The 11,367-nt window shown below is 37.6% G+C and overlaps 3 protein-coding genes across 3 annotated transcripts; 1 reads left to right on the top strand and 2 right to left on the bottom strand.

Annotated features, from left to right (window-relative positions):
* Positions 1–2: 2 nt before the first annotated feature.
* Positions 3–2,650, top strand: LOC147856280 (uncharacterized). Its single transcript, XM_087329254.1, has 3 exons — positions 3–32; positions 155–280; positions 692–2,650. Exons 2-3 carry the CDS (start codon positions 227–229, stop codon positions 2,183–2,185), a joined length of 1,548 nt encoding a protein of 515 aa, XP_087185380.1. The 5' UTR covers positions 3–32; positions 155–226; the 3' UTR covers positions 2,186–2,650.
* Positions 2,651–3,871: 1,221 nt separating this feature from the next.
* LOC147856279 (uncharacterized) lies at positions 3,872–5,239 on the bottom strand. The gene is made up of 3 exons (XM_087329255.1): positions 5,216–5,239; positions 4,568–4,720; positions 3,872–4,154 (listed from the first exon to the last, which is right to left on the bottom strand). The coding sequence occupies exons 2-3, from the start codon at positions 4,679–4,681 to the stop codon at positions 3,996–3,998; spliced, it is 273 nt and encodes a 90-aa protein (XP_087185381.1). The 5' UTR covers positions 4,682–4,720; positions 5,216–5,239; the 3' UTR covers positions 3,872–3,995.
* A 2,344-nt stretch (positions 5,240–7,583) lies between these two features.
* LOC147856278 (upstream activation factor subunit UAF30-like) lies at positions 7,584–9,368 on the bottom strand. Its single transcript, XM_087329905.1, has 2 exons — positions 8,965–9,368; positions 7,584–8,076 (listed from the first exon to the last, which is right to left on the bottom strand). Exons 1-2 carry the CDS (start codon positions 9,259–9,261, stop codon positions 7,951–7,953), a joined length of 423 nt encoding a protein of 140 aa, XP_087186031.1. The 5' UTR covers positions 9,262–9,368; the 3' UTR covers positions 7,584–7,950.
* Between the last annotated feature and the right edge of the window lie 1,999 nt (positions 9,369–11,367).

Below are 11,367 nucleotides of genomic sequence, written 5' to 3'. Positions count from 1 at the left end.
TCGCCAGCTATGTACGGGTTAAAAGCAGAAAGGGTATGCATTTATACATCCTTCCAGTGGTATCAACGCAGAGTACTGCATTGTTTCTTTCGTTATGGCCTCCTCTCTTTGGTGTCTAATCCGGCGATCTGCATTCAAAAATTTCTGTCCGTAGATCATGGATTTGCAAACTGTTCAGAAGGTAAGCGGATGAGAGGTGTGCACAACGAGAAAGAAAGTGAATGCCATGCCTGGTGCCCTGACCTTCCTTCTCCATCGAAAGTGGCTTAACAGCAGAAAGGTATGTATCTCACATACATATATCTTTCTCTCACCCTCTTGCAGAGTTGTATCTTTCCAATATAATACGTTTCAGAAGTCCTTTCTGCCAAAATTGTAGCCTTTTTTCTTCCATAAATATGAATAGTTAGTGCATAGAACTGTTTCATGGTTTTCGATTTCCTTTATTATATGCCTGTCCAGAAGTTTGCGTTCAAAATTCTAGTTCTTTTCTTCCTATAGGTTTGGATAATTATTAGTGCACCAAGACTGCATCGCTGTTTCTATTTTCGTATATGCCTGATCTGAAGTTTTCTGTTCAAAATTGTAGCTCTCTCTACTATAGATTTGAACAATTGGTCCACGGAACCGTGGATTTCCTCTCTGCTCTTCATGAACCTTACATTTAGTTTGTTTCTTATGAACTTCACAGCTGGCTGAAAGGCATGTTTCAAAGGCTAGACAGTTACTCTCAAGTCAAGATCCTGCAGATATCCAGTTAGCCCTGAGTCTCCTTGACACTGCCCTCAAGCTCTCTCCACAGTGGGACAAAGCCATCGAATTGAAAGCAAGAGCTCTTCTCTACTTGAGAAGATTTAAAGATGTTGCTAGTCTTCTCCACGACTTCATCCCAAGCTTCAGAAACCAACGTATTGCTGTGGTTGACCCTGAGGACAAGGAGAAGGTCAGGCTTCTTGAAGGCCATCCTGTCCAATTTAAAGGCAAGAAGGTCTCGCTCTTCCATTGCTTCTCATTTTTCCCATTCAAAAACCCTAAGCTGTGGATCAGCTTTACAAGGAAGGGAGAAAAGGAACAGTGGAGGTATATAGTTCTAGGCCAAGCTTGTTGCCATCTCGGAATGATGGAGGATGCGATGGTCTTGCTGTCGACTGGCAAGAGAGCTGCATCTGCGGCCATTAGAAAGCAGAGCAATAGCATGAGAGAGGATAGCTTTATTGCAGAGACAGGAGGTGGAGGAGATTCTAATCTTGTTAGCTATCTTCTTGGCAACATTAAATTCCTTCTTCGAAGAAGGACAACTGCATTAGCTGCACTTGAGGCAGGATTATACAATGAAGCAGCAAGACACTTTTCCAAGATAATCGATGGACGCAGAGGTACACCTCAAGGATTCATCGCAGAGTGTTATATGCACCGAGCCGAGGCATACCATGCAGCTAATCGGCTAATTGATGCAATTGCCGATTGTAACAGGACCCTTGCATTAAACCCAGCTTGTGCTGAAGCTCTGAGTACCCGAGCCACGCTTTATGAGACTATTGGATGCTTTGCTGATTGTCTTCATGACCTTGAGCAGCTGAAATTGTTATATGAGGCTTTGCTCCAAAACCACAGCTTACAACGAGAGATAAGTAAAATTCATTCATCTAATGGCATTGATAATGATTTCCAAGGCTGCATTGATTTCATAAGTAGTAAAGCCATTGGGATACGTGATAGATGCAATGGCCATGATACTGTTGATCACTATAGAGTTCTCGGTCTTTCAAGAGGGTGCTCAAGGACAGAAGTGGAGAGGGCTTACTTGTTATTCTCGTTAAAGCATAGACCAGATAAAGCCGCTCACTTCATTGATCGATGTGAGTTTGTGGATGAAAGAGATGTCGATGCCGTGAAAGCCGAAGCTCGTTCTGCAGGATTGAAGCTCTTTCGGCTGATTCAGAGGGCGTATATAGGAATTATAACTGCCATAACAGAGGAGGAAATGGGCAAAGACTTGAGCCTAAGGCAGTCTGAGCTTGTAATGGACAGAGCAGCATCATTGGGCTTATTTTGGCAGGATTCAACTAGATCATCTGATGGGTTTCTTTCGGATGCAGATGGGGAAGCTCAAAGTTTACTTGATCAGGAAGAACTACGTTTTTCAGAGGAGCAGATGTGGCTTGATGCGTATGATGATGGCTAGTCCATACATACTTCATACATTTTGCTTATAATCTTGACATAAGAAACTGGGTTTTGAAGAGGTTGGATGGGTTTTAGTGTATACTCATTAATTTTATGCATTCATCCTTGCTCAACCAACTATCGTTGATTGGTCTATGATCAACCTCTAGGATCAATTAACCCATGTCCAATTGCTTTCACATGGAACATTTCTCTTCAGAGAATAATTGCTGCTAAAATAAACTGATAGCAAATCAAGACCCGAAACTTCAATACACAGGTATGTTTCCATCTAAGCTTAAGATGGATGCATTTTCTCAAGAAATCTTATGGCAGAGGCATTTTTTCCAACCCCGTGTCGATTCCATTACAATGTTTTATGTAAACCAATTCACCATAAACTGGTTGTCTGATTTGGTATGGTGATTTTGTATTTGTGGTATATGATTGATTTTGTGTATTTAGACTTCCATCAATTCTCTTCTTTAAGCGGTATGATTATAAAAGTAATTGTTGGAACAATTGTATGGTTCAGCTCTTTGTTGAGGTCACGTCTTTTGTGCGTTAACTAATGATTGGTATCAAAACTTGTGATTATCCAAGCAGATTGCTACCCTTGTCTTTCCTGAAAATGGTTTTTGAGTTAATAATATTCCTAGTTCAATTGAATTGTTCTACTTCCTTTTATGCTTCTGAGCAGCTATAAAGCCAAAGCTTTTTCTTTGACCTTAACATTCCTTTTATTCAGTGACATGCAGAATACATGAGGGGAAATTCTGCATCCACTGTTACATGTTGTGTCAATCACCGCCAACCTTTAACTTCTGCTTCACGTATCAGGAAATTAGTGGTGCTTGTGTGTCATCGTTCTACTTTTAGGCTAGTGCCATGCACTAATATTATTGTTCTACCTTTGACTAGTGCTATAAGCTAAAATCTAACCAATCATCCTAACTAAAAAATTCTGATACCTCTCAGTTTGGCTGTCTTCTGCCAAGGTGTTAAAAACTACAGATATTTTTCTAGAATGAACATATAACATTTTCACAACCATTGACGAAATTATGTTCTGCATAGAAAACTCCATTGATACATGCACACTATTATCTCATATAATACAATAAACTTGAGGCAAATGATTTCCATGACTTCAAAGCATTAGGGCATAACTGCATCAAACAAAACTGTTACATCTCATACATGTGAACCAGCAATTTGAGGCCCATTGAAACGATTAGGTTGATCCATTATACAATCATCAAGGTATAACCACAATAAACAATCTATGCAGTCTCACGCATAGACTATCAGCAATTCAAAGTCCGTCGAACAATCACGTTTGAGAACATGATACAAGTATCATCATGAAGCAGTTTTGAACTCTTTTAAATAAAATTTGATATATGGCACAAATAGGTCTATCATAACCACATTTTAAGAATGTTTTAAGGCACCTTACTTGCTGAAAGGTATAGACGGTGATTGCTCGGGTCATGAAAACATAGACTTGATCAAGCCAAAAGATCATTGATCTAGTCATGAATAGTCTATTAGCTTAAAGACGATTGATTCACTGGAGAAGACTTACCATTATAAATCTAGACGCAAAACTATGTACATGTTTCAGTCCTTTCTGTATATACCAATGTCCTAGCATAACCCATATAAAAACATCAAGGCAATTGCCTCTTAAAAACAAAGCATATAAAACATAACCCTAAGAAAAGGCCAGTTTTTATAACTGGACGAAGTACATGGGCTGAAATATCATCAGAGATTCAGATGTAGTGTAAAATCAATATTCTACAGTAGGCTAGCATTATAATGTGTTATCCAGTTTCTTGTTCAAAGTCTTCACCTTCACTTTCATCATCTCCAGGATCATCAATATCATCGTCCCCATCACCCTCAAATTCGTCTTGCTCATTATCTGTATTGATCTTTCCTATGGGAATCAGACCTTCATTTGCTGTTCGAATCTCATTATACTGCAAAGAGAAAAATGAGAGCAATAATCTCATCAAATAACAGAAGTCAAATCTTACATGTTCAAAAACCTTATTATATAATACTACTAAAAATATATGATTCCTTTATCTTGTCAAACCTCAGAAACTACAAAGCTATTACGATACTAGGCTGATTCACAGAGTCCACCAGGACAATTTTATTACATCACAGCTGTTTACTTGCAGTTGTGAAGAAATTGTTTTCTGCTTAGGTCATGTCAGATTTCTTTTTTCTTCTAAGCAAAGAAATGTATTCAATAAATAAAGACTATCTACATACAGAAACAAACTAAAATAAATACTATACACCAACAAAGACTGTTTCTAACCAAGTTTCACCATTCTTGGAAGAGTCCAATCATGTGCTAAATTGACACGTAGAGAGTGATTACCTTGTCTTCAAGCTCAGCCTCCTCTTGTGCTAGAAGAGCCTCTTCACATAATGTTGATGCCCATTGTGAATGATGCTCCAGAGTAGGAGGCTTTAGAGTCGGAAACTGAAGCATCCTTCCCTCAATGGTTCAGGGCGTTCGATGTTTCCCTGTCTATGAAAAATGCAAATGAGCTGAAAATTTCTATTTGATTGTTCCATCTTCAAAAATATGAAAGTACATTCCAAAAAATTTACAATATGCATTCTCTAAATGCAACCTCAAAGTCTAAAATAAATAAAATGTTATGAAAAGTGAAGATGACATCACGGCTACATAACAATAACACACAAACTATGACTATAGTAGCTTTGAAATAAATGCATGTAACTGAAAATCTGCCTAATGTGAACCCTATGTAAATGAATGCGAAAGATCATCTGGAAAAGCACCATTTTCAGAAAAAACATATTAAATACAAGCCTAGAGAGGCATGGAAAATGTGACATTTCTTTCATATCAATCCATTAAACTACACGCAATCTTCTTGAACCAATTGTTCCTCATCCAATCTTATTATACAAACATGAAACCCACGAAAATTCCCATCCTAGAAGAGGTGTCTTTCCGTCATCCAAGATTTGGGTTCTGTAAAAAGATAATGCATACCTCAGATCTCAGACCATTGTCACGAATTACTCAGATTTGATAGATCTTTGCATCATGACAATAGAAAACCAATGATAGTCAGCCCACAGTCAGCATAAACAATGTAACCTCAATCTGCTCTTATGAATTCTGGCAAAATGTGAATTTGATACACATAGAGTCAACCCAAGGTTTCACTATCCACTACATAAAACATTACATAGTAAGGGCATCAAGATTTTATAGCCTTACCAATATAATAGTGGTAAAAGTGACAAGATTGTCTACTATTACAGTGATGTTTCTGTACAAGAAATCACACAATATAGCAGGGCTTTATTAAACCCGTCCTATTCACTATATTGACTATAATCAAACAATCTTGGCGAGTTCCCATTTAAAATGGCAAAAAACAATGAGATTGAAGTAATTTATGCATCATCTTGTTTAATGGCAGACGGAAAATAGTTCTCTCATCCTTCTTTTCCACATGAAACCACGGATTCTCTACATTAAAATCTGTACAAGGACTCTGTTTAAGAAAGCATCGATTGGAACAAAGGCATGTATCGTCCTTTCTTCGACAAAAAACAAAGAACAGGAGGCCAGAAAACAAAATACATACGTGTTTACCTTTGGCGGTTCTAAATTCTTCTTCTTCTGCTGCTGCTGCTGCTGCTGCAGATCGAACAAGGAGATTTGCACGATGTGTGGCGTCTAGGAAAGTGAACGAATACCTCTAATCTGAAGAACAACTGTCGTTATGTATACATATATGGCAGAACATATAGAAGATACATAGATACAGAGAGGTAAAACAGAGAGGTAAAGGCTGCGCTCTGTTCTCTTTATGGGTACATACTATATACCCTGGACTTATCAGCTTATCGGCTTATCAGCTTATTAGTTATCAGCTTATCGGCTGAAAGTGAACATGTAGATGTCCGACACTCGACGATCATCTCACTGAGAGACAAGAGTCCGGGGCACAAATCAGTCGCGATTGTTTTTGTTGTAGACACACGGTTTTCTCCTTTGCGCACCTGCTAATCACCCATATAGATAGATAGATCATGTCTCGGTCTTTCTCAATTCTCGTACATGCTGATGATCACGTGTGAAACCGTTGATGATTCAGAATCACTTGTGCGAAGTCATGGTGTTAACAGTGATTTTGTACCCCTAGGGCTTCATTCTGAGATATAGAAACTATATAAGGTTCATCGAGATGGATGATAGATCCCAACAACAATCATCCTTGAAAATGCAACTACGTTTCAAGGTTTGGAAATATCAACAATCAAACATGATTTGTAGCATTCAACGTAATGTAGGCTTGGAAGGTGAGAACATACCTACCTATCCATTAAAATCAAACCCATAATGTTGGTTTTTACTTGATGACATGCCAAAATCATAGTGTGAAAATGTTTTCTTATTATTTCTTGTGTACAAGTATGTGATGAGCATTAATTTTTTGGGGTTGCATATTAAGGTGTAAAATGAGTTTGTAAATTTTAGTGCACCAATTATTGTTCAAATATACCAAGTTTTGAGTTCTAGGATCTATCAATTCAAACTAATTGGTTAAAATATCATAGATCTTAGTGAGGATGGTTGCTCTAGGGCATGCACATCAGTGGTTATCTATTCATTTATAGCCATTCCGACAAAGAAAAGAATAGTATCATATCCTATAGCCAAAGTTATATCAATATTCCAAATATGTTTGAATTTCAAAGAAGAATTCCATTATTGAATGTTGATGCTTAACAATAAATAGAAAACCAAATTAATTATCATAATTAATATTGACATTACTCACAAACTGCTTCACATTATTAAAATTAATGAGCAATACAAATGAAAATGCCAAATCTAGGCATGGGAAGTTTGATTTTGAAAAACACATACCTAATAACATAATCAATCACATGGAGCATCCATGAACATTGCATATGATGATTGCTGTCCATGAGGCAATTATAAGAAAGAATTAACAACGTTACTTAAAAGATATGTCATCCAACCAATTACACATATTAAGCATTAATGTAACTTTTTTGCAATTATTAGCATAAGAAGCAATTCTGAGAATAGACGAATCCTTAATGATATGAGCATGATATTTCTTAAGTGCTTTCATTTAACAAAAGTCAACTTATAGTGGGTATCCATAAAATAAACATGTCATCAAACTTGATGCTACATGCAAATGCTTATCATTAACGTTAGATACTAATCATTTTCAGTGGCATATTGCAATCAACAGTTTAACCACTAAGGGTATGGAACCTTGCAAAATCTTGATGCAATCATATGGAGACATCATGGCACGGCTTAATTGAAGATAATACAGCCATGAACCAAGAAAGGAGGACACAATAGAAAAAGAGAAAGAAACTACCCATGGTTTTGTGCATGCAATAAAATTGCATGCATTACAAAGATAGTTTCATTACCGCATAGTTATGATTTATGAAGGCATTGGCAGCCACATCAAAATGCACATCATTAGCTGCCATTACCTTACAATCCGGTATTTCTGAATTCCTAATCTAGAGGCAAGGCTTTGCAGCCTTCCTGTCAAAATTCCTATATGCTAATAGCAGGAGAAGTATCTATACCCTCTCCATGACCAAAAACCAAGCACTAGTCATGAGAATGGGCACAAGCAAAACATTTTTTCGATCTCGGCGGGAAGTCTGCTGTGTTCGCGACTCGATGTATGAAAGCCTAAATCAACGACCGCAACTCTATTCATTCTTCTTTGATATGTGGGGACTCATAGATTTTACAACTTCATGGATGGTAATCTTATCGTGAACAAAAACCTTCTTCAGCTTTTCATCACACAGGATTTCTTTCTTGTTTTCGGAGTTCTGAAAAAGAAGGCAGCAGATCAAATCATGTTTCATAAATTAAAAACATATGTACTTCAGAAACTAAAAAACCAGAAATGCAACAATTTATGAAACCCCTTCCAAATACCAGCCTAAGAAACAAAAACGTGAATACCATCCCTTTACTACTAGACTTGATAGATCAATTTGACTTCAGAAATCATGTGAAAACAAATGACTGATGACAAAATTTCAGGAGCAAGTAGGAAGCAATTTTAGAGTCCTCTCATAAATCCTTAGACTGAACTATAGCATTCATCCTCTAGCATCTCCATAAGACATCATCGCCACTGTATGGCACAACCGCAATCACAATGATTCAAGCCAATAAATCTCTAGCTACATACTTTAGCAGAATAGCCATTAAGTATTATATTGATTTCAATTCTTTCATTGTTCTCAATTACAATGGTTGAGTTGCAACAAACATGTTGAACAATTTGGACCTTTGGAGACATTAACATGTCATTCTTGCTTACTTACATACACTTTAGCATCAACAACCTTGCCATTTAAAATATGTATGGTGCCAAGTTCACGTCACAAACGCATTGAGCAATTTAGACCTTTGGAGACATTAACATGTCTTTCTTTCTTACTTTGATTTTGGCAGCAAAAACACTTTCCATTGAGGTTGAAATGAAAAAAAAGGACCTTTCAGTTCACAAATCTATACCAACCTTACTTCTACAAAAATGAAACAAAATTTAATGGACAATGCGAAAAGCAAATGAGAATGTGGCATCTCCATACAGGTCCTCACAGCCTAGTGGTAAACCAAGTTTTTCCTAACCCATTACCCCAGGTTAGAATCCCACTAGAAACAACAATTATCTCTCTCTCTCTCTCTGGGTTAATCTCACATACCTGAAGCTTGTGCGCCTTGATGTAATCCCATATCTTCTTGAGGGCCTCGGTGCGCGTAGCTTCGGAGACCTGGAGCACATCGGAGAGCGCAGGAGAGAGCTTGCAAACAGGCATTTTCCTGACCACGGGGGGCTTCACAACCACCGCCTCATCCTTCTTCATCATCGTCTTCTTCTTCTCCAGGGCGGAGGAGACGGAAGAAGAGACAGATGGGAGGGATGATGAAGGTTTGGGAGCCTTAGGGGTGGCTCTGCCTGTACAGGCTTTAGCAGCAAGGTTCAGGATCCCTGGCCTCATGGCGTCTCTCACTCCCTACTCTCCTGCCACTCTCTCTCTCTCTCTACTCTGTTTCTTTTTCCTTTCTGTGTCCTGTTCCTCTGCTCCTCTGCTACTGTTCTACTACTACTTCTTCTTCTTCTTCTTCTTGCTCTGTTTTTTTCTCTGTTTGCAAAAGCATAGCCTAAATTCTTCCCTCCTTTGGCAGGGCAGAGCTTCTTCTCTCATGTACATATATTGTACATTTTTATTTATTTTAATTAATTAATTTGTTTTTATTTATTTATTTATTTATTTATTTATTTATTTATTTATTTATTTATTTATTTATTTATTTATTTATTTATTTATATTTTTGAAAAGATATCCATTCATTAGTGTAAACAACTTACAAAGTTGTGATTCCTAAGTCATCTGCGGAGGGGATAATCGTCATCCCCCCCCCCCCCCCCGGTGCCGGAAATGAGTGCCATTCTTCTTCAAGGCCATACCTGTAGTTGCTTTCCACAAAGTAAAGAAACCGATCAGCTTTTTCGCCTGAGTCTCCAGTAATACCTTCCCATTTGACCCGTCAAAGTATGAACCACATCTAACTTGATGAAAAATGAGCCTTCTAGATGACTACTCGATATCTCTCATAATGGTTGAGCCTCCTTCTTTATCCCTAAAAACTAACTACAAAGACACTAAGGGAAGTCCACAAACACTTCCAAAGTTAGGTTGAAAACTATTAGTCCATAGATTCAGCATCGGAATGGAAAATAGAGCGAACAAGTGATGTCCAAACCACCATCCCCCATGTGAATACGTACTAGACAATGTTTCTTAGTTTCAACTTGTAAATGACAAGTAGCACAACTAGAGGATATTCCATCTTATGCAGCCATGTGCCACCATGCAAGGCTCAATGCACAAGTAACCATTGTGTATGGAGTAATTGTCGTGACTGTTTTCTTGCCCATAGGCTAACCCAAAGCTTAGCACAAAATATCAGAATAATAGCCCACTAACTCCAGTATTGAAATGCAATTGGTAACACATCCCATCTATCCAACAAAACATGTCTTCCCAACTGTATAGGATATTGGAAAAAATTAAAGTTGTTACCAATAAATGGATGCGTCCACTGATAATCAGTTGGGTCCGATGCTAATCTAAACAAAGGTTGTTTACCCAACACCCATAACTTCCAATGTGACCTTCTATCCTCTATTGGTGGGTCAATCATGTACATGTACATTTTATGAAGTGTGTTGTAGACGATGTGTATATTTGTATGTATGTATGTATTGCAAATGCACCATCCATAACCTAAGGTTTACACACACACACACACACACACATCTCTCCTTCACATGGACACACACTCCCCTTGATGGATCGTCATGCGCTCACATCAATTTGTTGGTTGTCGAATGCTCACTTTTTGCTTGTCAACATGCCTTGGACATAGAGGGGGTGTGGGGGGAGCAAGGTAAGTCTTCCAATCATCCATCATTGGATTCTTTGCATCCATTCGAGGTACCTATATACCTATTGTTGGTGGGGGAACCCAAAGTGCGATGGATGTCATCAACTTTTATGACAACTTTGGTTTGTAACTATGTGGTAAGAAAAACACACAACTTTGGTCTATGGCATGAAGAACACATGAGAAGACTGTATCGTGCTTGAGGCGAGACGAATGTGTTATAAGCATTCAATTTAGGAAAGTATTATTATCTTTTCTTTAAACTATTACGATTTTCTACAAACAAAAGCATGTATGACATGTCAATGATATGGATTACAAAATGCGCATATTCAAACAATTCAAAAGACTGGATGTTTATTGATATTTTTTATGGCAAAAAGTTGATATATTAAATTTCATTGATATCTAGTTTTTATATGAAAGAACATGTAAAGTTTAACCTTCTTAGGTAAGGGCAAATTCTCATATGATGATTCTCGTAGTTGTATCTGTCGTAAAAATATAGTGTACACATGTCCTCGACAACATATGGGTTAGTGGTAAAACATATGCTTCATATCCTTTGGGATCATGGTTTGCATAATGTACTTTGAAGCGTCTTGGTGGGATATCAATATTGAATTTATATGAGTATATGGTCGGTGATCAATTTA

This window comes from Azolla caroliniana, unplaced genomic scaffold (assembly GCF_043228905.1).
Source record: "Azolla caroliniana isolate FFs.n. ecotype wild unplaced genomic scaffold, voAzoCaro1.0.p SCAF_13, whole genome shotgun sequence".
Classification (NCBI taxonomy): Eukaryota; Viridiplantae; Streptophyta; class Polypodiopsida; order Salviniales; family Salviniaceae; genus Azolla; species Azolla caroliniana.
This window is presented reverse-complemented; position numbering and strand designations above follow the sequence as displayed.

Bases quoted from the DNA above. Each gene is read 5' to 3' on its own strand.
- LOC147856278 (XM_087329905.1), bottom strand. From the start codon at position 9,261: ATGAGGCCAGGGATCCTGAACCTTGCTGCTAAAGCCTGTACAGGCAGA. The intron at 8,077-8,964 runs GTATGTGAGATT...CTTCTTTTTCAG, and splicing joins TCAAGGCGCACAAGCTTCAG to AACTCCGAAAACAAGAAAGA.
- LOC147856279 (XM_087329255.1), bottom strand. From the start codon at position 4,681: ATGCTTCAGTTTCCGACTCTAAAGCCTCCTACTCTGGAGCATCATTCA. The intron at 4,155-4,567 runs GTAATCACTCTC...TTCTCTTTGCAG, and splicing joins AGGCTGAGCTTGAAGACAAG to TATAATGAGATTCGAACAGC.
- LOC147856280 (XM_087329254.1), top strand. From the start codon at position 227: ATGCCTGGTGCCCTGACCTTCCTTCTCCATCGAAAGTGGCTTAACAGC. The intron at 281-691 runs GTATGTATCTCA...TGAACTTCACAG, and splicing joins AGTGGCTTAACAGCAGAAAG to CTGGCTGAAAGGCATGTTTC.